Source organism: Mytilus galloprovincialis, chromosome 4, assembly GCF_965363235.1.
Source record: "Mytilus galloprovincialis chromosome 4, xbMytGall1.hap1.1, whole genome shotgun sequence".
Taxonomy (NCBI): domain Eukaryota; kingdom Metazoa; phylum Mollusca; class Bivalvia; order Mytilida; family Mytilidae; genus Mytilus; species Mytilus galloprovincialis.
The window spans coordinates 102,995,083-103,016,988 of NC_134841.1; the positions used below are offsets into that span (position 1 = coordinate 102,995,083).

Sequence of the window (21,906 nt, forward strand, 5' to 3'; positions counted from 1 at the left end):
TTGTTAGAGTAAGATATTGCTATCATAAGTGGTTTTTTTTTTAACAAGTGAAACTGCGAGCTACTGCTCACTGATGATACCCCCGCCGCAAGTGGATAATATTAATAGTGTAAAAATATGCAAGTGTTCGGTAAACAGGAAGTTGTCGAGTGATGAATCTGAAAACGCATCACACGGTATAGCTGACTTATATAAATCCTGAAACCAAATTTCAGAAATCCTTGTATTGTAGTTCCTGAGAAAAATGTGACGAAAATTTTAAACTTGGCTATCATGTGTAAAATCAGACAAGTGTTCGGTAAACAGGAAGTTGTCAAGTGATGAATCTGAAAACGCATCACACGGTATGGCTGACATATATAAATGCTGATACCAAATTACAGAAAGGGTGGATGTGTAGTTCCTGAGAAAAATGTGACGAAAGTTTCATGGGACGGACTGACTGACGGACGGACTGATGGACGGACTGACAGACAGAGGTAAAACAGTATACCCCCCCTTTTTTAAAGCGGGGGTATAATTCTAGTAATGATTTAATTAGATACGTTGTTATACGTTAAATAACGGATTTGTGTGTGGTATTTGGATATATTTATTTGTAGAGTTGTTTCCCTTGTAAACGGTTTTTGTATATCTTGATTGCTTCGCTAAAACATACTACAATCCGCATTTTACCTTTTGGGGGAGTCCAGTGGTGTTGTCCATATGATGTTTGCAGAAGCAAATACTCGATATTACTTTGAATTTTGCGGAAAATTATCAACCCAGCAGCAACCAAACCACCGGCGGAAGCCATAACTTTCCTACCTCCTTGCAAGAGAACAATTTTGAAATGTAAAATATGACATTTTAAAACTATTTTTTATTTAAACTGACATATCAGTTTGTCATGCATCTTAACATCTGTCACTTCTAATTTTCTTTAATTGAAAAATAGTACAGAAGATAATATATCCTATCGTTTCCAAGGAAAGCGCGTCTTTCAAAATGGTGACTTCAGTAACATTTTCCCTTCGATAAATTATTTATAAGGCTTACACCAAAATAATCAATGCCATAATCCAATATTTTTGTCATGTACATATGATTTTTACAAGATTCATTATAGTTCTTTGTTTGATTAAAAAAAAGATGACCCAGTTTTTATGGATCTTTGGATAACATGCCTGAACCTGTAATGTTTTCAGTTTTAACAGGACATTACGTTATTTCACGACGCCGGCGTACTAGCAAAATAAAAGAAATGCAGTATGTATATTTACAATAGAAATCTGATTAGTACTTATGATTTAATTATGAAAAATAGTAATTGCATGGAGATACATAATAGAAATATGCAACATTTTTTTGTAGAAAATAACATAAATAATGTTTTGTTTTTTGTGCAAATATAAAAGTGGTTTTAAAATTATTGTAACAATACTGGGATTATGCCAGAAAGACACCATTATTTTACATATCTGTAAACTATGTAGGTACACACACACACATATTGCTTCTTGTTGACACAGAGACAGCAACCCAACAACCATTTAACAATAAAGTAAAGGAGACACATATAATTTGACAAATTATTTGTCAAACATCTATGTGTAGCTGTCAAATGAGCTGTTCACTCACACTGGAGTATATACACTCAAAAATGAATCCACTCCTTGACGGGAGATAGATAGATAAATGAATAAACTGGTTGTCATTTTCTATAAATGCTTGTCAAATCTTCATTTTATAAGATAAGAAAACTTTATTTTGATTCGGCATAAGTACAAATATAAAACACAAGCCCTCATTTTATTACATGTATATTATGAAGACTTTACCAGTTGCATTAACTTAAGTACATGTAACCTGCTGTATACTTTAAGTATTATAATTACCACATTGTAGACTATTGACACTAACATTTACATATGATATATATCCTCTGTGTTAAATGCATAAATGTTAGAAATACTCAAAGTGCAGGTAAACATTGTACCTAACTTGAATGCAGTTGTTGATCAAACATGCATGTATAGCTGACTATGTGGCATGTGTTTTACTCATTGTTGAAGGCTGTACATTAACCTATAGTTGTTAATTTTCTGTGTCATTTGGTCTCCTGTGGAGAGTTGTCTCATTGGCAATCATATACCACATCTTCTTATGATTATATATATAATTAATGCATATTCGTCACTCAGTCTAAAAGGAATTGTATTCTGGTGTCCACACTTTAATATCTGTAAAGAATTGCATATATGGTATTGCGTGTTGTTGACATGTGAAAGATATTAACCTGGCTAATTTGCCTAGAAGTTGTAATGTATATGTCATGTATAAACCTTACTGTCTACATATATATAAAGATTCTGAATCATGTCAGTAAGCATGGACAAAGGATCATAAATATTTTTAGCTGTTGTAGATCTCATTTAAGAAAAAGAAATACTTTATATTTTGGTATTTTGGTAACATGGAATTGCTTTAGTCTGAATAATTCATTGTTGACCTAAAATGACAATAAATTCTAAATTCACGATTCTCTACACATGTATAAATGTCTAAAGTTTGTACTCCTAATGAACATAATAAAGATTAATATAATGTACTTTTGTACTGTACATGCTGTACATTGTTATGAAATTCCTTTTTTCATACTCAAATTATATAAATGTTGTAAAAGTATAATAACATCAATTATATAGGAATATGGTTATATATAAAAAAGAAGATGTGGTATAATTGCCAATGAGACTACTATCCACAAAAGACCAAAATGACACAGACATAAACAACTATAGGTCACCGTACGGCCTTCAACAATGAGCAAAGCCCATACCGCATAGTCAGCTATAAAAGGCCCCGATAAGACAATGTAAAACAATTCAAACGAGAAAACTAATGTCTGTTTTTCTGCTTTCTTACAAGATGTTGTTTCATTGTACTCTCAATCTGCAGAAAAAAGTTCTCTAAATCCTAATTTCTCTTTGCATATTTTTGCAGGGTGGTATTATTAAACACAAATTTAAAATTCAGGAGACATTAAAAGTATTAAGACTACATATTTATATTTGTCAAGGAACGTCTTGTAGATTCCAAAATTGATTTTTAAATTGTTAATTATAATTCAAATAAAAATTAAATATTTCATTTTTTCAGGTTGACTATAAATACATAACAGAAACAGCTACTTAAGTGCTCATGAAATATGGGAACTCTTTATGAATGTTTGAAAGAGGCAAGATTAGAAAAATATTATCCCACCCTAAGAGTGAATGGGATTACAAAATCTGAAGCATTAGCACGACTTACACCACAAGACTGTGCAGCCATAGGTATTACTTCCCATGATGACAGACGACGCTTAGTTGAACTTATCAATATTATTAAATCAGTCCATACTACAGAACCATCCAATTTGTCTGCTGCAAGACCAAATAGTCACAACCCATCACCAAGGAAACGTAACAGAAGTCCATTGGTTTCAGGTAATCGTGGGAGGGGTGATCAAGCATTGCATGCGGTCAGTGATGTCAGAGTTCATGAACGACCAATAAACCCTCCAAGTCAAACCAGTCATGCAGAACTTTTAAGGTTATTAGATAGCTCTGAATCTGAGTCTTCATCAGATTCCTCTGATCATTCCGACTATGAACCAGCAACAAAACATTTAAATGCAGCATCATCACCCCCTAGAGTCAGGAGATCGGTTGTCAACCGTATCAAACAAAAGGGATATAACTATGGTGTTCCATCAAATGCACCGAGTACGCCAACAAGTAGTAAAAGTAGATCTAGAACTAGTCATTCTAGTGCTATAGAAAGGATTAAAGTTTGTGTGAGAAAAAGACCGAGAAATAAACGTGAAATAAAGAATACTGATGATGATATTGCTAAAGCTGAAAGTGACACAACATTGACTGTTAATGAACCAAAAGCAGCTGTTGATCTGAGAGCATACACACTGCAGGTATGTATAAAGTAAACACTTTCTTTTCTGTGCATGCATTAGATATGAAGAAGCCAAGTATGCACAAGTTGTTATTTTCAGAGGCAGATAAAGCAAAAAACAACTACCCCAAAATTGTATATCTAATTAGGCCAAATAAAAATATATGTGTGGTTCCAGTAACCCTACCGTCTTTTTCATTAAGCACTGTTAAAGTCAGAATGTTGCTCCCATAGACTCAATGTAAAAAAAAAAACATAAAATAAAAAAAAATCCCTACCTACCTACCCTAACTTTTTTTCAGATGTAACTGGAACCACACATACTTTTTTATTTGGCCTTAAGAAGATCAAAAAATATAAAAATTGTACAGCTTTGTCCATGTTCATGATGTTGTCTATGAAAATTTGACCTTTTTAAAAACATAGAAAATTAAGTTTTAAGTTAAATTCATTAAGCAAGATATAGACTTATAATGAATGCCCCAAATATAATGTCAGATATGAAAAACAATATTTTTGATTTTATTTGTTTTTTCTTCTGTATACATTGCTTTTTCTTTTCAGCATGAGTTTATTTTTGATGAAGTATTCAATGAGAAATGTTCCAATGAAGATGTGTATATAAGGGCCACCAGACCTCTTATTAATTGTGTATTTGAAGGGTAAGTATTGTGTAATAATAAGAGTACATATATAAAAAAAGATGTGGTACATGTGGTATGATTGCCAATGAGACAAATCTCTGATAGAGATCAAATGACACAGAAATTAACAACTATAGGTCACTGTATGGCCTTCAACAATGAGCAAGTAGCATGGTCGTTCGTATTAAATTAAATGACCTCTTAGAGATACAATTTGGTAGTGAAGTTTGTCAAGGTTACCAACTTGACCTATTATCTTGGGTTACCCACCACATATGCTCCTATTATTTGTATAATTAATTGATATTTTGAATAAAATTATCTGTGTATACATACATGACATGTCACAATATTTTCATATCTTCTAGCAAACTTTATCAAGATAACAACTACACATCTATCAACATCATATTTGTATATAAGCTGATTAGTTACAAATAATTAATAATATAAAAAACAACTTGTTTATTTTTTTTGGCAGTCACTGCATGTGAGGGCTAGTTACACAATGTAATCCATTGTTATACCAGTTATACATCTACATTTTTTTTGTTTAACACATGGTATGCATACAATATAAACTTTGTCACTTTTTTTCCACAAACTGTATGTGTCATATTTTCATATTGGATAAAGTTGAATCTAGGTAAACTATGTGTGACCCTTTTTCATACCATCTGCACAGTGTATAGCAATGCGTTTATTCATTAAGTTTTATTCAAGGTTTTTTACATCATGATCTTCATTCGACCCACTTCTATACCTATAGATAGAACAGGAACTACATACATACATATACAAATGCACCTGTTGAATAGATATACTAAAATGCATTGTATTGCAAGCACACAACTACCTCCATTGTGTGTGGAACTTCTGTCCAGGTCTTATTTTGACCAAAGAATTGCTATACAATAAAAACTTTCACACTAAGAACTAATTTCTAAACTTTAAACTAAGAACTATTAACTTTATTTTTTTAGTGGGACAGCCTCATGTTTTGCCTATGGTCAAACCGGAGCAGGTAAAACTCACACAATGATGGGGAATCAGGAGATCCCAGGTCAATATTTACTGGCAGCTCATGATATCTACTCAATTATAGACTCCAAACAGTATGGAGCAGGGCTTAAAGTCTGGGTCAGCTTCTTTGAAATCTACTGTGGGCAGCTCTTTGATCTCCTCAATAAAAGAAACAGGTACTAGTGTTTTTTTTAGAGTACAAAATTGATTTTAACCTTATAATGTTCTCTAATTAATTTTGTGCAGATCAAGTTTTATTAGAAGTTAAAGATGAGGGGTAGGAGGGGTGTATAAATAAAGAATTAAAAGTATAAACAAATGAGTCTCGTGTCTTTACCAAATTCAACTTTGAAAAAAATAGTCTCAGTTCATATTTTCTGATTTTGAAAATAATACATGTAATCTACATGACTTTTGTAAACCTATATACAAAACAGAATTGGATATCTAAATGGGAACTGTTTTCAAATGATTTTACTGACTTCTTAGTAGTCTTTGATTCTGTATGCTGATTATTTCTTCATTTGTAAATTGAAGAATACTTTTTAAGGTTACAAGCCAGGGAAGATGGTTCTAACAGGGTCTGTATAGCAGGACTAACAGAAACAGAATGTAAAGATGTACAAGCATTAATGCAGGTTTGATACATGTAGAACCTTTTTGGTTGTCTTAAATGTATTTGATCTGGGGTTCCTTTATACAGTTTTTGGGGTAATCATTTGGAAAAATACATCTAAATAGTTCTAAATATTGAATGTGATAAGTGCATTAACAGCATAAAACTCAACCTGGGTTTATAGCAAGGATTCTCGAGGGGAAAATTATCAGATTATAGAAATGATGAATTACTTTTTGCTGCCAACAGTTTCTGTGCCATTGCTTATGAGCTTTTTTGCCAAAGCCATTAAAATTTTGATATGTTGTTCCTGATGACAAAATGGAGGTTAATATTTTTATAGATTTCACTTTTACTGTCAGGATTATGGTCCTTGATAGATTGGAAAATGACACTTTAATTTATTTAGTTTCATGCAATAACTTATAAACAGTTTAATAAAAATGAAATTATGCAAAATTTTAATATTATAAAAGAAAAGATTGAACAAAGAGACAAGTAGCCTACAAGTTATTAAATTTTGATTTTTAAAACTTGATTGTGTGATGATCAATGTAGGAAGAACAGTACATTTAATATTTATAACAATGTATACATTTTGAAGGTAATAGATTACGGTAACAATGCTAGAAGTAAAGGTGCTACTGGAGTTAATCCAGATTCTTCAAGATCTCACGCAGTTCTACAGCTCGAAGTACGCAACTCATCAGACAAAAGAGTTGGAAGGTATTTTTATAAACATTATTTATAAGTCTGCTTAATAAAATTAAAAATTGAAAATAGAAAAATTATCAAGAAATTACTGAACATTAATTCCCAAATGTATGTAGTGCATGACTTCCTTAACAATGTTGTTCTGTAAAGTTATGTACTAACAACAGATAGCTTAAACAAAAATATATATGGATTTGAAATTGGAGTTTTGTCAGTTTAAAGTAAATTTAAGAACATTTTTGTCGATTTTATGAGCTTGCTATACAAATGTTCAACTATTTTGAAAAAATTCAATCTGACACTACCACCAGTAATATTTCAGAAAATAAAAGAGATAATTCCATTATTTTTTTCAATTTTCAGTTACGAGTTTCAACAAGCCAAAGTTGTTTTCAAAATTTTAACCACTATTCAGATCTTTTAAAATGTCCTTATGCATATGTAATGTTTTTGTAGAATATCATTTATTGATTTGGCTGGTAGTGAGAGAGCTTCAGATGTTACAGACACAGACAGACAGACACGTCTTGAAGGGGCAGAAATCAACCAAAGCTTATTAGCTGTAAGTTATACTTAAAATGCTTCTTTGTCTTTTATTTTTCAATAGATATGCATGGAACATAAATTTATAAAATTGCCTTTGAAAAAAGAACATATTCATCTTCACCTTCCTAAATTATTCCCCACAATTGGAATATTACAACTGTCTTAAAATTCTTGATTGAAGCAAAAGTACTTCTTATTCTTGTTAAGGTCCCTAGGGTGTTTCAATGTTCAATCATAGATTTTTCTAAAAATTCTGTAAAAGTCTTCTGAGTCACAGTACATATAACTTTCAATAAATAAAACTGGGGGCCCTTTTTTCCCACTTTAAATACATTTAATTTATGTATGGGAAACTTGATTTTTCCTTATTGAAGAAACTTTAAAAGGTATAATTGGTTAAAGGTGAATGCGAGAATTGCTTTTTTATCAATACTTCCTAAATATCAAATAAGAATAAGGGGTCACATGCCTTATTTTTTGAAAATTCCAAAAACCAAAAATAGTCCTATCAAATTCGCCCTTGATTTTTTCATAAAATTTAATATACTTAACAACACTTAATTTTTGATAGTTTAATCATAAAATTTAAAACTTTTAGATGTTGATGTTGTATGGTATATTGAGTTATACTAAATAAAGAAAACAGAAAAAGTATATTTGCAATATGCCCAGAATGGATGCTCATAAAAAGACACCACAATCTACCTCAAGGGGAAATAAATGAAACTTTAAAGTTGGAGCAAAATTTTTTTTTTTAACATGACATATCAGAGAGTAATTTTGTCCATTTTATTTTTGATACAAAAAGACTGATTGAAACATTGGAAAATGTACAGTATACTGAATATTTTGATATAAATGAAAATTTGTTAAACATTTACCTTTATTGCTAGTTCACATTTCTGTATTTTCAAAACTATTTATATATCTTTTTCAGCTAAAAGAATGTATTCGTTCTATAGACCAGGAAAGTAAACATAAACCATTTAGACAAAGTAAACTGACACATATACTGAAGGAATCATTCACAGGGAATTCTAAAACATGCATGATAGCTAATATATCTCCAACCAAGTCGTCCTGTGAACATACCCTTAACACACTCAGATATGCTGACAGGTAAGAAACTAGATACACCATGATAGCTAATATATCTCCAACCAAGTCTTCGTGTGAACATACCGTTAACACACTCAGATATGCTGACAGGTAAGAAACTAGATACACCATGATAGCTAATATATCTCCAACCAAGTCTTCCTGTGAACATACCCTTAACACACTCAGATATGCTGACAGGTAAGAAACTAGATACACCATGATAGCTAATATATCTCCAACCAAGTCATCGTGTGAACATACACTTAACACACTCAGATATGCTGACAGGTAAGAAACTAGATACACCATGATAGCTAATATATCTCCAACCAAGTCGTCGTGTGAACATACCCTTAACACACTCAGATATGCTGACAGGTAAGAAACTAGATACACCATGATAGCTAATATATCTCCAACCAAGTCATTGTGTGAACATACCCTTAACACACTCAGATATGCTGACAGGTAAGAAACTAGATACACCATGATAGCTAATATATCTCCAACCAAGTCGTCGTGTGAACATACCCTTAACACACTCAGATATGCTGACAGGTAAGAAACTAGATACACCATGATAGCTAATATATCTCCAACCAAGTCATTGTGTGAACATACCCTTAACACACTCAGATATGCTGACAGGTAAGAAACTGGATACGCCAGGTAGATTTATGGTCATATTTCCTTTTCCTATGGAGTCTATATCTAAGATGTAACGAGTCATCAAACAATGTGACCAATCAGTAGAAATTAAAAATGAGAACATAAATTTATACTACAATAATTTAATTTTGGATGTACCGCGTCTTCTGATTGGCTGACGTTATTTTGTTATGAGTCCATAGACATAATTTAGTCATGTGACTGTGACGTCAACGTTTTTTCGTGGTTTTCTACGGTTTAAAATGGAATTTAGAATTAAATTATAAGAAATGACTGTAATATTTTTTCTGTCTATTCGAAATAACATAAAAAATGTGGTGTACACTGTTAAATAACACGCTACGCGCGTTATTCAGTGTGCACCAATTTTTTTATGTTATTTCTTCATAGACAGAAAAAATATTACAGTCATTCCTTAAATATAGTTTTTCTCATATATGACTATAAACAGTTTAATAAAAATGAAAAGAAAGGACATACTTTAAAGGTGTATGAATCTCATATGCAAGATAGAATTATTAAAAAGCAACAGTAAATGTATGAATTTTATGATGTATACTCGCACCCAAAATAAAAAAAAAAACAGTGCCTTTACTATAATTATTATTGTTATTTTAAAACAGTTCAAAGAATAAATACTATGTACAAGAAATTTAAAATTGATATTAGAACACAGGCATAGAGTCAATGAACATTTTATAGTCAAAATAAATGTTCAACAATAATCAAACCAAATTGGAACAATATTTAGCTAATGTAATTGTATATATCATTTCCATACTCAATTTTGTCATAAATTGCTCTTAAATATTATTATTCTTGTTTATATTGGAACTTATTCATTTGCGAAGAAGAGCCACTAAGCTCTAATAAATACTATTTAAAACCTGACATTAACATTGATGAAAGGCTTAAGTTTGTTTATTGTGTCCAAAGAAAATATCGAGTATACATGTACATCAATTAGTATACATGTACATCAATAAGTATACATGTACATCAATGAGACAGCAACACAAAACATTGTTAATCTTAAATTTTTGCACGATTTTTCCATTGCACCTAATCAGTCAATATTCAAGAGAAAAATCTTTTATGAAATAGTAACTTTCTGCTACTTTGGTTTAAATTCTAACATTGAAATCGAATCATTAATGTTATATCATTCTATTCTTCCAATTTTCTTTTATTTCTGTAAAAATTCATTTCATTTATATATTTTTTCAGAGTGAAAGAATTACGTAAACAAGGTATACCAGCGGGATCTAGAGCCTCTGTTTCAAGTTCTCTACTGTTGAATATTCCTCCATCAGGAGGACCATCAGTCTTTCATCCTAACAACATCCTTTGTTCATCTACTCCGGTGAGACATAAGACTACTAGGCATACAGGTAGTCACAGAGGAGCAGAAAGGGGATCAGAGAGAGACAATCGAGGTCCAGAAAGGGATTTTCATCTGGACCCTAATGAAACACCTATAAAAGGACTTGGTGTTAAGAGAAAAACTGTTAACAAAAGTGCTGTTAAACCTGCTCAACCTAAACCTACCCCAAGTGTTCCAACCAGAACTTCTGTAGTACGACATGTGGCTCGTAGTTCTTCATCTCAAAGTGAATCAGATCATGTTGATTCAGATTCATGTAATATAGACACAAACGCTAAAACTGTAAAACCAGCCACAGCAAGTGGCCAAAATGTTCCCGTAATAAAATCTACTGATACTGAAAATGATTTTCCTACAACTGATTTCAACAACGAGGAAGAATTAAATGATTTAAACAGAAGTAGTGGTAAATATGGAACTCTTCCAGTATCTAGGGCTAACAATCCTACAGGAGGATCAGCACTCAAACTGTCGACTGCTGGACATCCACTTCCTGTTGTGGATTGGAGTTCACATGGGGCAATACCTAAACATACTGGTTCCCAGTCTTCACAAGTATTGTCTTCATCTGCTGCTCCAGTATTACGACAGAAAGTATATAAAGATCCAGGTGAACAAGAGACAAACGAACCACATGTATCTAATGACTTGTCACAAAAGAAGCCTGGGAATCATATAGCTCCAGCAGGTAACAATCTGTCACAACCTAAAACTAACACAAAATCAGTGCCATCTTCTACTGAAGTTACAACACCTCGTTTGTCTGATTCTTCACCACAGCATCATAATCAGTTTCAGCCTGTATTGTCAGAAAGTTTTGAGGATGACATGTTATTTGATAAACCTTCATTTCAATCCAGCGTATCTCAGAGAATTCAAAGGACTCCATCCAATGGGGATAATGGGATGAACAACTTGGGTTTAAGTCGTGGACGTGAAGTTCAGTTAAAAACTCCCCAGGACCCATCAGTGCATCCTATTTTACCTGCAGTCATGCCAGCAAAAAGCAGTGACTTGACCACATTTTCACAAAGATCACCAGCAAGATTTAAAAGTCACTTTGAGCAACCAGAATTGGAACCCCCACCATTTCACCTGGCACTTGTAAATCCTACAGAGAGTCGTCCAAAACTTGCTAGAACACCACCCCTGATTTTGACACAATCTCATGCTGAGTCTCAAGGATTTCATCGTCCAAATGTTGACATTTCTTCTATTTTAGAAGGCGTCAACGAACATAGGAGAATGCAGCTAGATATGGAGGCTAATGCACAAAAAACACATGGAGAGCGTAATCATCATCATGTGGAGAGGAAAAACTTGAGACCAGACAGAAACGAGTCTCCATCAGAGCAGCTTCCATTAGATACATCTCCTCTGTCAACAAATCAGTGGTATCAGACTCCTGCTGATTTTGCAGTTCATATAGCTACCTCAATTCAAAAGTCTGTTAATATCAGTACTGATCAACATAGTGACCACGAAGATACACAAAATCCTGAAAGAAACAATAATAAGTATGACAAGTATAATTTTGCTCCTTCAGAAGAAAATTCCCCATCCTATCGACCTGTTGTACAAGAATTTGAAGAAACAGGACTTAAAACTGTTGAGGATAATTTATCTGAATTTTTACCAATTCAGAAAAGGCCTGGGAACCATGATAAACCAGCTCAATCACTTAGTGTGGCACACAGAGATGTTGCCAGCCGTTTAAAATCAGCGTTTTCTAAAAACGAACCTTATAGTTCAAGGTCAAAACCAGCACAAAATAATTTATCAGGGCATAGTGACAGTGGACTTGCTACTACAGTATCAAGTGATAACACACATATTGGGTCCCCCAAAATGTTAAATAATAATCATTCTAAACAAAAATCTAAGGAAAACAGTGCCTTAAGTGACTCAGATATATATAAACATGCGAGAGACTCATTACATCATGTTAAAAAAGGAAGGCAGCCAAGGTCAAGGTCTCCAGTGAGTGATAGAAGTACTGGGTCTACAGGGTCCAGAACTCCTGTCAGTCAGAGAAATATATATTCCCCAGTTAGCCAGAGAACTGTGCATTCTCCAGTTAGCCAGAGAAACGTGTATTCTCCTGTCAACCAGAGAAATGTGAATTCACCAGTGGGGAGCTCGCGCTCAATAAATAATGTTATTAAGACTGAGAAATTAAACATTGGTTCTGCATTTTCTCCTATACATCCACAACCTGTGACCACAAGTGCTTTATCTAAAACAACTGTTGGACATTCACACAAGGACATAGTTCATCCAAAACCAGTATTGTCGCCTACTTCTTCTGACCCGAGGTCAGTTGACACAGAATCTACCAGTTTGAGGTATGTTTATATCCTACTATAGAATTGGGTTAAATTTTAGGTCAATATAATTAATATAGTAATGTAGTGAAATTAAGAAACAATAGGGCCATATTTTAATCCATTGATTTTGAAAATCGTATTATAAATCTGTAAAATCACATGCTTCAGATTTTCAAAAACATCATTTTATCAGACACATCAGTAATTTTATTTGTGAAAAGTGTATTGCATGTTTGCTAATGAGATCTCCTTAATATTTAGATATGATTTAAGTCCTAGCACAAAAAGATATCTTGCAATAAAATGTCTTTTACACAGGGTAAGGTATCTATTGATATGACCTGGGCTCATATCTAACTTTTCCAAAAATTATTTGACTTTGACCTCATTAATATGATTTATTGCACAATATTCAGATTTTGTTTTTTGGTATGTTTTTCTCATACATTTGTATAAGCAATAGGTCAACTATATTTGGTGTATGTAATGATTGTAAGGTGTACATGTCTGTCTTGCAGGGTTCATCTGACCACGACCCCATACTTAATATAGCTTGAGTTTATTGTATTTTCCACACTCTGATGACATTGTTATTTTGTAGACAAAGATTAATCTCATCACATGAAGATCAGCTGGCATCTGTAACTTCACTCTGTAAACAAGAAATGAAACTTCTACTTGGTGCTAAAGCTGGACAGAAGGTACGTTTCCGGCTATCTGTCTATGTGTCACAAACTATTTCTGCTCTTTAACTTTTTTAAACCCCTTTGACATTAGGTAATGAAACTTGGTGTTTAATAATCAGTGGCCGATCCAGGGGGGGGGGGGGGTTCCGGGGGTTGGAACCCCCCTTTTTTTTGGCTGATCAATGCATTTGAATGGGAGCATATAGTTGGAACCCCCACTTTACTCTGGGTTGGGACCCCCCCTTTTTAAAATGGCTGGATCCGCCACTGATAATATTCACAACTGCTACAAGATGTGAAGTGTTCAATGAAAAACATACATTATAATATAAAATATGGAGATGTTGCCAATGAGACCACTAACTATCCACCAAAGTTCAAATGAAGTGGTTGTAAGCAGTTTTAGGATAATTATTCTCTAGTTACATTAAGATATTACTTTATGTAGTATTCATTGTGAATGTATTTTTGATATATGTTTATTATTACAGTATCTTTTTTTCAGACGTTTGATGAATATATTATGCGAGTTAGTGGAATACTAAGTCAGAAGATGTCAGCTATTCGTTTACTGCAAGAACAAATTGATGGTTATGTTGCATCGAAACTTCAAGATGAAGAAATCAGCTGATCTTTGATTCTCAGGGTTGACAGCTTACAAAGAAGAAGACCAACAAATGCATTATAATTTTATAAGAAATGTTCAAATCTTTATGATATCAATGAAAAAGAAGGCACATTTTTTGTTTGTTGCTACAGAAAATAATATGACGGTTGTTGTTTTTGAAGTTTAAGATGTTTGAGATAGGCTAGGATTTTCAATTCTCTTCTAATTTTATCTTGCCTACTTGAGAAATACATTCAGTGAATTTAGTAAGACCAAATCAAATGGAACTCAATTTCATATTATGATTATTGTCAGGATTTTTTTTTTTTACTTTGTGATTGTATAAGCCATGGTTGTCAATGTTTTTGTACTAATAACATTCCAGTTACATCTGTGATAGACCAAGATTTTTATTTACAACTCAATTTATTTATTTGAATATTTTGTGTTACTTATGCATTTGTTATGATTTTAGCAGAAATATTGTGTTCAATGTTAGAACCTTATGATGAGTATTTTCACATTTTATCCAAAGTTAGAAAACTTATCATTTAAGCTTACGGTTTTGGTATAATTTGTTTTTACCCTGTAGTATCTTTTTTGAAACTGAAATAGAAAGACATGTTTTTGTTGTAGTAAATGATCAAAACATGCATTATGTTATTCTGGTTTCCTGTTTCATACAGGGAAAGAGTTTGTCCTTCTGTGTATTGTGGATACACTCCTATACATACAGTCAAAGGGGATATAATGCAATCCTTGTCATTCTGTGTAGTGTGGGTACACTCCTATACAGTCAAAGGGGGATATAATCCTTAGTATAGCGAAAGGGTTTATTTTTGCAGAGTTTAAGATTTCTAGGATTAACCTGGTGTTTTTTTCTTTCAAACTTTTTTCTTGATCCTCTCCCTGATCTCCATTATACATCAAATTTATGTGAGGAATTATGTTTTAAGATTTTATTTTAATCATAATTATTGAATATAAATCCTTATGAAAATGTCCATTTTACATATAAACCTTGTATGAAATCCAAGTTACAGTAATTCATTTATTCCTGTGTTTTTGCCATAAAGTTGCAATTTTCATTTATTTTATTTTTAAAAAAAGAATCTGCACTGTGTAATTTTTGATTCTCAGTGTAGTATTTGTTTTGAGACATGATCCGTCCCAGTGATTGATTTGAAGCACTGTGATATTTTGCTTTATCTTATACATATTTTATTTTTTAACATCATCAGTTCAGACCAAATTTAATGAATTATTTTCCTTGATGTATATATATTTATAGAAGCTAATATTAAAATGTCATACAAGCAGTTTAGAGTTAAAGTATTTAGAAACTAAGTCTAGAGTTTCCGATTTAGGTTCACACTTTTTTGCACATTTATACTGTAAAACAGCAACATTTAACTTCAAATATATTGTAAACCTATATCTAGGTCAAATTTAGATTAATAACACAGGCATAAATTTTGAGATAGTAAATAAATAACAGCAGGATTAAGATTATTATAGAACTAGTTCCAGTAGATATTTACTGTAGTCATATTTTATGTAATTTTTGCTTATTTTGTTTTGGCTAAAGATTACTGTACTATATTTTTTTCTGGTTTTGGAATTTTTTTTAATTATTTTTTTCGTTCAAAATATTTTTATGTCTTCAACATAAATCCTTTGACACGTAACAGAAAGCCCTTTCTTGGTAGGTTGCTTGCCATCATGTTTTGTTTATTATTTGTTACTATCGTTTATATTTTACAAGTTTTATGAATTCCTGAGTGGATTCAAGAACCAAATAAATATTTAATGGAGAGATTTTCATATTGTCAAGGACAAATCAACCAAAATCTGTGTATTTCATAAAACATATTGAAGCTGCCTTTGATTGTGTCATAACTATATTTATTTTGTGACATCATGGCTCCAAGAGTACCTGTTATCAGTTTTGTATTAACTCAAATATTAAAGATGAAATTGAAATCTTGAATTAAATGTACAATGATACAACCAGTAAAATATTAGTGCAAACAAAGCCCTTACCACACAATGCCCTAAATGAGAAAAAGGTTTTACCCCAAAAATAATTACATTTTCATTTTAAGAGAATGTCTAATTGTCATTTGAAGGTCAAGAATGCATAAACCTATACTTCTTCTTTAATTTAAATTTTACATAATTAAAGAAGTTATATGAAGAATCAATCTTATTAAAATAAGTTCTCATCACTTGCTCCTCGATTTTTTATATGTCACACGGCGACATATAAAAAATCGAGGAGCAAGTGATGAGAACTTATTTTAATAAGATTGATGAAGAATTTGTTTTAATTTAGTTTTTATAAGCATGAGAAGGATGATTATTGAATCAGTCCCCATTATTGTTTTTAATACCATTCCAAGTCCGTCCTATTAAGATATATGTCAAAAATGTCATTTTATTGTTGAACTATTATATTTTTAGTTATTCTGAAGTATTTTTTTTGTACATTACATATTATTTATTTTTAAAAATCATCAATTAAATTATTTGAAATTTTTCAAATTGTTGTCATTAGACTACAGTTAAATATAGAAAGAATCTAATTGACAATTCAAGTAGTAGCTTGATATATACTTCTTCTGGATCACTTGTTTGAAAAATTCCAACTACAAATACCATGATTTGTCTCCCTTTATCTGTATAAACTAAGATATGGTAAGAAATATCAATGTGGTTTTTTAAGAAATATTTCTCAGTTTTCTAATATTTTAGATGTGGTATGATTGCTAATGAGACAACTCTTCACAAGAGACCAAAGTACGCAGAATTAACAACTATAGGTCACGGTATAGCCTTCAAACTTGAGCAAATATAATTACAAGGACAATTTTCCCAAGATATATTTCAGAACAGGCCCGTTTTCAAAAAGTACTTCAATCACGATTATTAAATTCATATTATAACTGTCAAAAGTGAGTACTTTAGTTGTATTAATATATTATTGCTCATTTCTCTACAGACCATCCAATTATCGACTCCTGTATAAATTATGTTGGAAGTAAAGCTATCATGTATTGTCTTGCAAATTAAATTTAGTTAAATTTGGTAAGCAATGTCTTTTGATGGTAATTCGGATAAAAAATGTGTAAAATTTGCAATCAAAAACAACAATGTTGTATTATGATTTGATACCTTTTAGATTTAGACCTTGTAAGTGAAGCAAAAACAGGATAAATTGATCCTTCCTTTTTTGCATTGTTCAATAAGAGTCTGATATCAAATCTGGAGAAGTGGTTTTCATCATTAGATTTCAAAAGGTTGAAGTTCAAGAAATGTTAACTTGAAAAATGTATATTGGAATCAGGCTTAGAGCCAGGTAAGATAATGGCATCTCTTTGTGTCAGTTGACTGTAAACTTGAATCTTTAAAGTCTGAAATCATAGGTTGAACCCAAAAGATGTTTACTATATAGTTTATGGTGTTTGTCCAGGTCCACCAATCACCATGGAAGGATTGGTAAATATAGCAAATAGGGGTCAAACCACATGCCTATATACTAGTATTAGAAACTGATCAATATGGCAACTAAACTTTAATGTGTGTAATGATTTTAAGATGTACATGTCTTTTTGGCAGAGTTGATCTGACCATACCTCATTTTTGTCTCTGAGGCACCGGCTTGTATAAAGTTTAATAATTCAGAAGGTAAAAGACCTGGATGCTTCATACCTTGTATGCAGATACCATGTTATGAAGTTTTTGTTTTGTCACATCTACATTGTCTTTGACCTCATTTTCATGGTTCAGGAACTGCTTGAAAAACTAGTTTGTGTCATGTGAATTTCTTCCTTATTATGAGTAATAGGATAACTATATTTGGATTATGGGTTCTGTCTGTCAGGCAGAGTTCATCTGACCTCGACCTGATTTCTAAGGTCAGTGATCAAGGTTAAAGTTACATGAATAGTTCAATAAGTCAACAATATGTGGTGTATGGGATGATTGTAAGGGTAACATATCAGTCTGGCAGGTTTCATTTGACCTTGACCCCATTTTTATGGTTCATTGGTCAATGTTAAGTTTTTGTGTTTTGTTATGATTTTCTAACCTAGAAGCAATAGGTCAACTATATATGGTGTATGGAATGATTGTAAGGTGTACATGTCTTTTAGGCAGTGATCATTTGACCTTGACCTCATTTTTATAGTTCATTGGTTAATGTTTTGTTCTGATTTTCAATTACTTTAAGCAATAGGTAAACTCTATTTGGTGTAAGAAATGATTGTTAAAGGTGAACATATCAGTCTGGCAGGTTTGATCAGAACTTGACCTAATTTTTATAGGTCATTTTTCAATGTTAGCTTTTTGTGATTAGTTCTGATATTTGTTACATGGAATGATTGTAAGGTTTACATGCACAGGCACTTGTCTCTGAATTTTTTTCCCTATATACCTTAATATAAAATTCTGAGACAAGTGCCCGTGTTTACATGTCTGTCTTACCAGATTTATCTGATCTTGACTTCATTGCCATGGATATCTAAACATGTTAAATTTACATGATACTTGTAGTTAAACCTTTATTTTCAAGACTTTCAACATAAAATCAATGGTCAGTAAATTTTAAGTTCCTCATTTTTTTTGAAAGAAATTAATAAAACAATATTTGATGTATGGAATGATTGAAAGGTGTAAATGTCTGTCGGGTATTAGTTTCATCTGACTTATATTTCAATGTTTATTGGGCATGTTAGATTAACGGCCAACCTGGTCATGATTGCGATCATAAAACTTTTAAATGGATTATTTTAAGTTTTTCATTTGAAACACTTGGTTTACATAGCTGTCTCAAGTTGTAAACATGTATTAGTACCCCTAGGAAACGCTAGCCCTCTATAGAGGTATTAACCTGAAGTTATAATCATAAGAAGGGAATTCACAATTGGACAATTTATTTGTAAATTTAGTAATCAACTCCCCTTCCCCCTCAATTTCTTAAGCAGACTTAACAGTTTATATGTACACGTCTTTATTTCAAATGTAAAAGGATGGATGCAATTATCATTCACGAAACTTTGAATTCATTTAGTGTACAATATCATCATTATAGAGGAAAGAGCTAACTTGAGTTAATGCCAGCTTCATTCCATTTTTGTCGAGCCTTCGACTATAGTTGAAAAAGCGAGACATAGCGATCCTACATTCCGTCGTCGGCGGCGGCGGCGGCCACAAATATTCACTCTGTGGTTAAAGTTTTTGAAATTTTAATAACTTTCTTAAACTGTACTGGATTTCTACCAAACTTTGACAGAAGCTTGTTTATGATCATTAGATAGTATCCAGAAGTAAATTTTTGTAAAAATAAGATTCAATTTTTTCTGTATTTTACTTTTAAATGGACATAGTTTTTCTGCCAGGAAATATTACATTCACTCTGTGATTAAAGTTTTTAAAATTTTAATAACTTTCTTAAATTATACTTGATTTCTACCAAACTTTGACAGAAGCTTGTTTATGATCATTAGATAGTATCCAGAAGTAAATTTTGTAAAAAATTAAATCCCATTTTTTCCGTATTTTACTTTTAAATGGGCTTAGTTTTTCTGCCAGGAATCAACACATTCACTCTGTGGTTCAGGTTTTTAAAATTTTAATAACTTTCTTATACTATTTTTAATTTGTACCAAACTTGGACAGAAGCTTGTTTATGATCAAAAGCTAGTATCCAGAAGGAAATTTTGTTAAAATTTTGTACCTGTGTATCTGTTTTTTACTTATAAATGGACTTAGTTTTTCTTCCTGTTAACATTACATACAGTCTGCAGTTAAAGTTTTTAAAACATTTATTAGATTCATAAATTATCTTGGATTTTTACCAAACTTGGACAGAAGCTTTTTACAATCAAAAGATAGTATCAAGAGGAATATTTTTATTGACTTTTTTCCTCATGTTAGTTGAGCCTGCGATTTACAGGTAAAGTAGGAGAGACACGGGGTTCCGCGGAACCCTTACAAATTTTCTGGAGAAGCTTCACTCAGTATGAAATCTCCAATAGAGAAACTAGTCGACAAGAAGAGAGGGTACATGTGGATTCCATAGAAAGGTCAATTGCATGTTGAAAACACTCATCAAAACAATGTGTTATCATTAAAATAATAAAAGTATCTTGATTGAAAACGTTGTTAGAACCAGAGCATGTTTTATTTTACAGTAAAGGACAAATTTTGTTAAATAAAGTCTCAAACGGACAAAGAATTAAAAAAAAAAAAAAACAGTACAAGGGAGTTACCATTTGATTTTTAGGGGGGGGGCTAGGATGAAATTTGAAAAAAAAAGGGCAGGACAGGAGTTTTGAGTAAATAAAAAGGCAGGATGAGACGATTGCCAAAAAAAAAAAGTCAGGACAACAATTTAGGTAAAAAAAGTCAGGATAAAATAAAAAAAAAAAAGGCAGGACCAAACAGAGTGAAAAATAAAAAGGCAGGACAGAGATTACAGCTAAAAAAAAAATGCAGGACAAAATTTTTCATCCTAGCCCCCCCCCCCCCCCCCATAAAAATCAAATGGTAGCTCCCTAAAGTGTCCATGGGATTACCCCGGGTAGCTGTTGAAACATACACAAAATAATCAAGGGTAAACATATCTAGTAATCTAATAGAAAAGTCAGATGCACCTTTTCAGTCGCGTTTGAGTCGCCATTCAACAGAGGGTAAAAGAGGAATTGACAAAAAAATCAGGAGAGGAGTTTTGAGTAAAAAAAAAATGCAGGATGAGCATCTTTACAAAAAAAAAAACAAAAAAAAACTATTAATTTAAAAAAATAGCAGGTCCAAATAGAGTGAAAAAATAAAGTCAGACAGGACAAAAATTTTAATTCCCTCCACTCCCCCCTTTCCCCCCAAAAAAAGATCAAATGGTAGCTCCGTTAATTAATAATCCGACTTTTAAGATGGAGTAGCATCACTTGCCCTTCAGCATATGGTATCCACATTTATTTCAATTTTTATCTTAAATTGAAATCTCTGCTTTACAATAATGAATAAATTTATGAATAACAAAGACATAAAATAATGTTCCACTTTGCAAAATGAACACTTAGCGGTAAACTCGATTTTCGTTTGAGATTATTTTTCAACAGGGTCGAAAGAGCTGCTGATAAAAAAGGGCAACATGAACGGAAGAATTGAAAAGAACAAGAGGGTAAACACTCTATGGAAAATATTTGAACGAAAGATCAGAAGGTTCGAAGGAATCAAATACTTAAATTTAAGGTAAATGGTTTATTTAAATGTTTTATCGACTTTCATCTCGTACCTGAGGGCTTTAGACACTTGTTAACAACTAATAAACTGATAAAAGTATTAAACATTTAGTGAATTAATCAATATAGGTATCTAGTCGTAAAATTCTCTCGTGGCAATCAACTGTAACGCTGCTAAGTGGATCAAAAGGTTGCATCAAAGCCCAATACACATAATGAGCCAAAACGGTGGGACGTGAAGGACATAGGAGTGTGTCGGTAATAAGTAGCCTAGAATTATCAGGGAATATAGTACATTGTGAAGATAAAAAAGGTATGACAGTTAATTGTGAAGCTAAAAAGGTATGACATTTTGAAATTAATATTCAATGTTTATTATTTTTGCTTTGCATTGCAGCTTCTATTTTGCTAT

At 32.1% G+C, this 21,906-nt stretch overlaps 2 protein-coding genes and 1 long non-coding RNA gene across 9 annotated transcripts in view; 2 read left to right on the forward strand and 1 right to left on the reverse strand.

The window, feature by feature from the left end:
* The window catches only part of LOC143073683 (uncharacterized), a 53,764-nt gene that overhangs the window by 4,845 nt on the left and 27,013 nt on the right, over positions 1 to 21,906 (reverse strand). The window lies entirely within an intron of this gene.
* Positions 616 to 16,794, forward strand: LOC143073681 (uncharacterized). 3 transcript variants are annotated; one of them, XM_076249412.1, is made up of 12 exons: positions 616 to 834; positions 1,132 to 1,248; positions 3,142 to 3,952; positions 4,498 to 4,595; positions 5,561 to 5,776; positions 6,151 to 6,238; positions 6,821 to 6,942; positions 7,387 to 7,492; positions 8,414 to 8,595; positions 10,474 to 12,975; positions 13,559 to 13,658; positions 14,149 to 16,794. In XM_076249412.1, exons 3-12 carry the CDS (start codon positions 3,191 to 3,193, stop codon positions 14,272 to 14,274), a joined length of 4,302 nt encoding a protein of 1,433 aa, XP_076105527.1. In that variant the 5' UTR covers positions 616 to 834; positions 1,132 to 1,248; positions 3,142 to 3,190; the 3' UTR covers positions 14,275 to 16,794. The 3 variants fall into 3 exon arrangements, with proteins under 3 accessions (XP_076105527.1, XP_076105528.1, XP_076105529.1); XM_076249413.1 differs by having other exon boundaries at positions 1,188 to 1,248; XM_076249414.1 differs by lacking the exon at positions 1,132 to 1,248.
* LOC143073682 (PDZ domain-containing protein 2-like) overlaps positions 21,360 to 21,906 on the forward strand; it is a 48,834-nt gene continuing 48,287 nt past the window's right edge. For 2 of the 5 annotated variants that reach the window (XM_076249415.1, XM_076249419.1), the window contains exon 1: positions 21,644 to 21,807. The gene's annotated coding sequence lies outside the window, so the exon portion shown is untranslated. Of the gene's footprint in view, positions 21,505 to 21,640; positions 21,837 to 21,906 lie in introns of those variants that run through there. The other 3 variants (XM_076249418.1, XM_076249420.1, XM_076249417.1) reach the window with 3 other exon arrangements.

Excerpts from the sequence above, each read along its gene's own strand:
- LOC143073681 (XM_076249412.1), top strand. The coding sequence starts at position 3,191 with ATGGGAACTCTTTATGAATGTTTGAAAGAGGCAAGATTAGAAAAATAT. Across the intron at positions 6,239-6,820 it reads ATGTACAAGCATTAATGCAG|GTAATAGATTACGGTAACAA; the intron begins GTTTGATACATG and ends TACATTTTGAAG. Across the intron at positions 7,493-8,413 it reads TCAACCAAAGCTTATTAGCT|CTAAAAGAATGTATTCGTTC; the intron begins GTAAGTTATACT and ends TATCTTTTTCAG.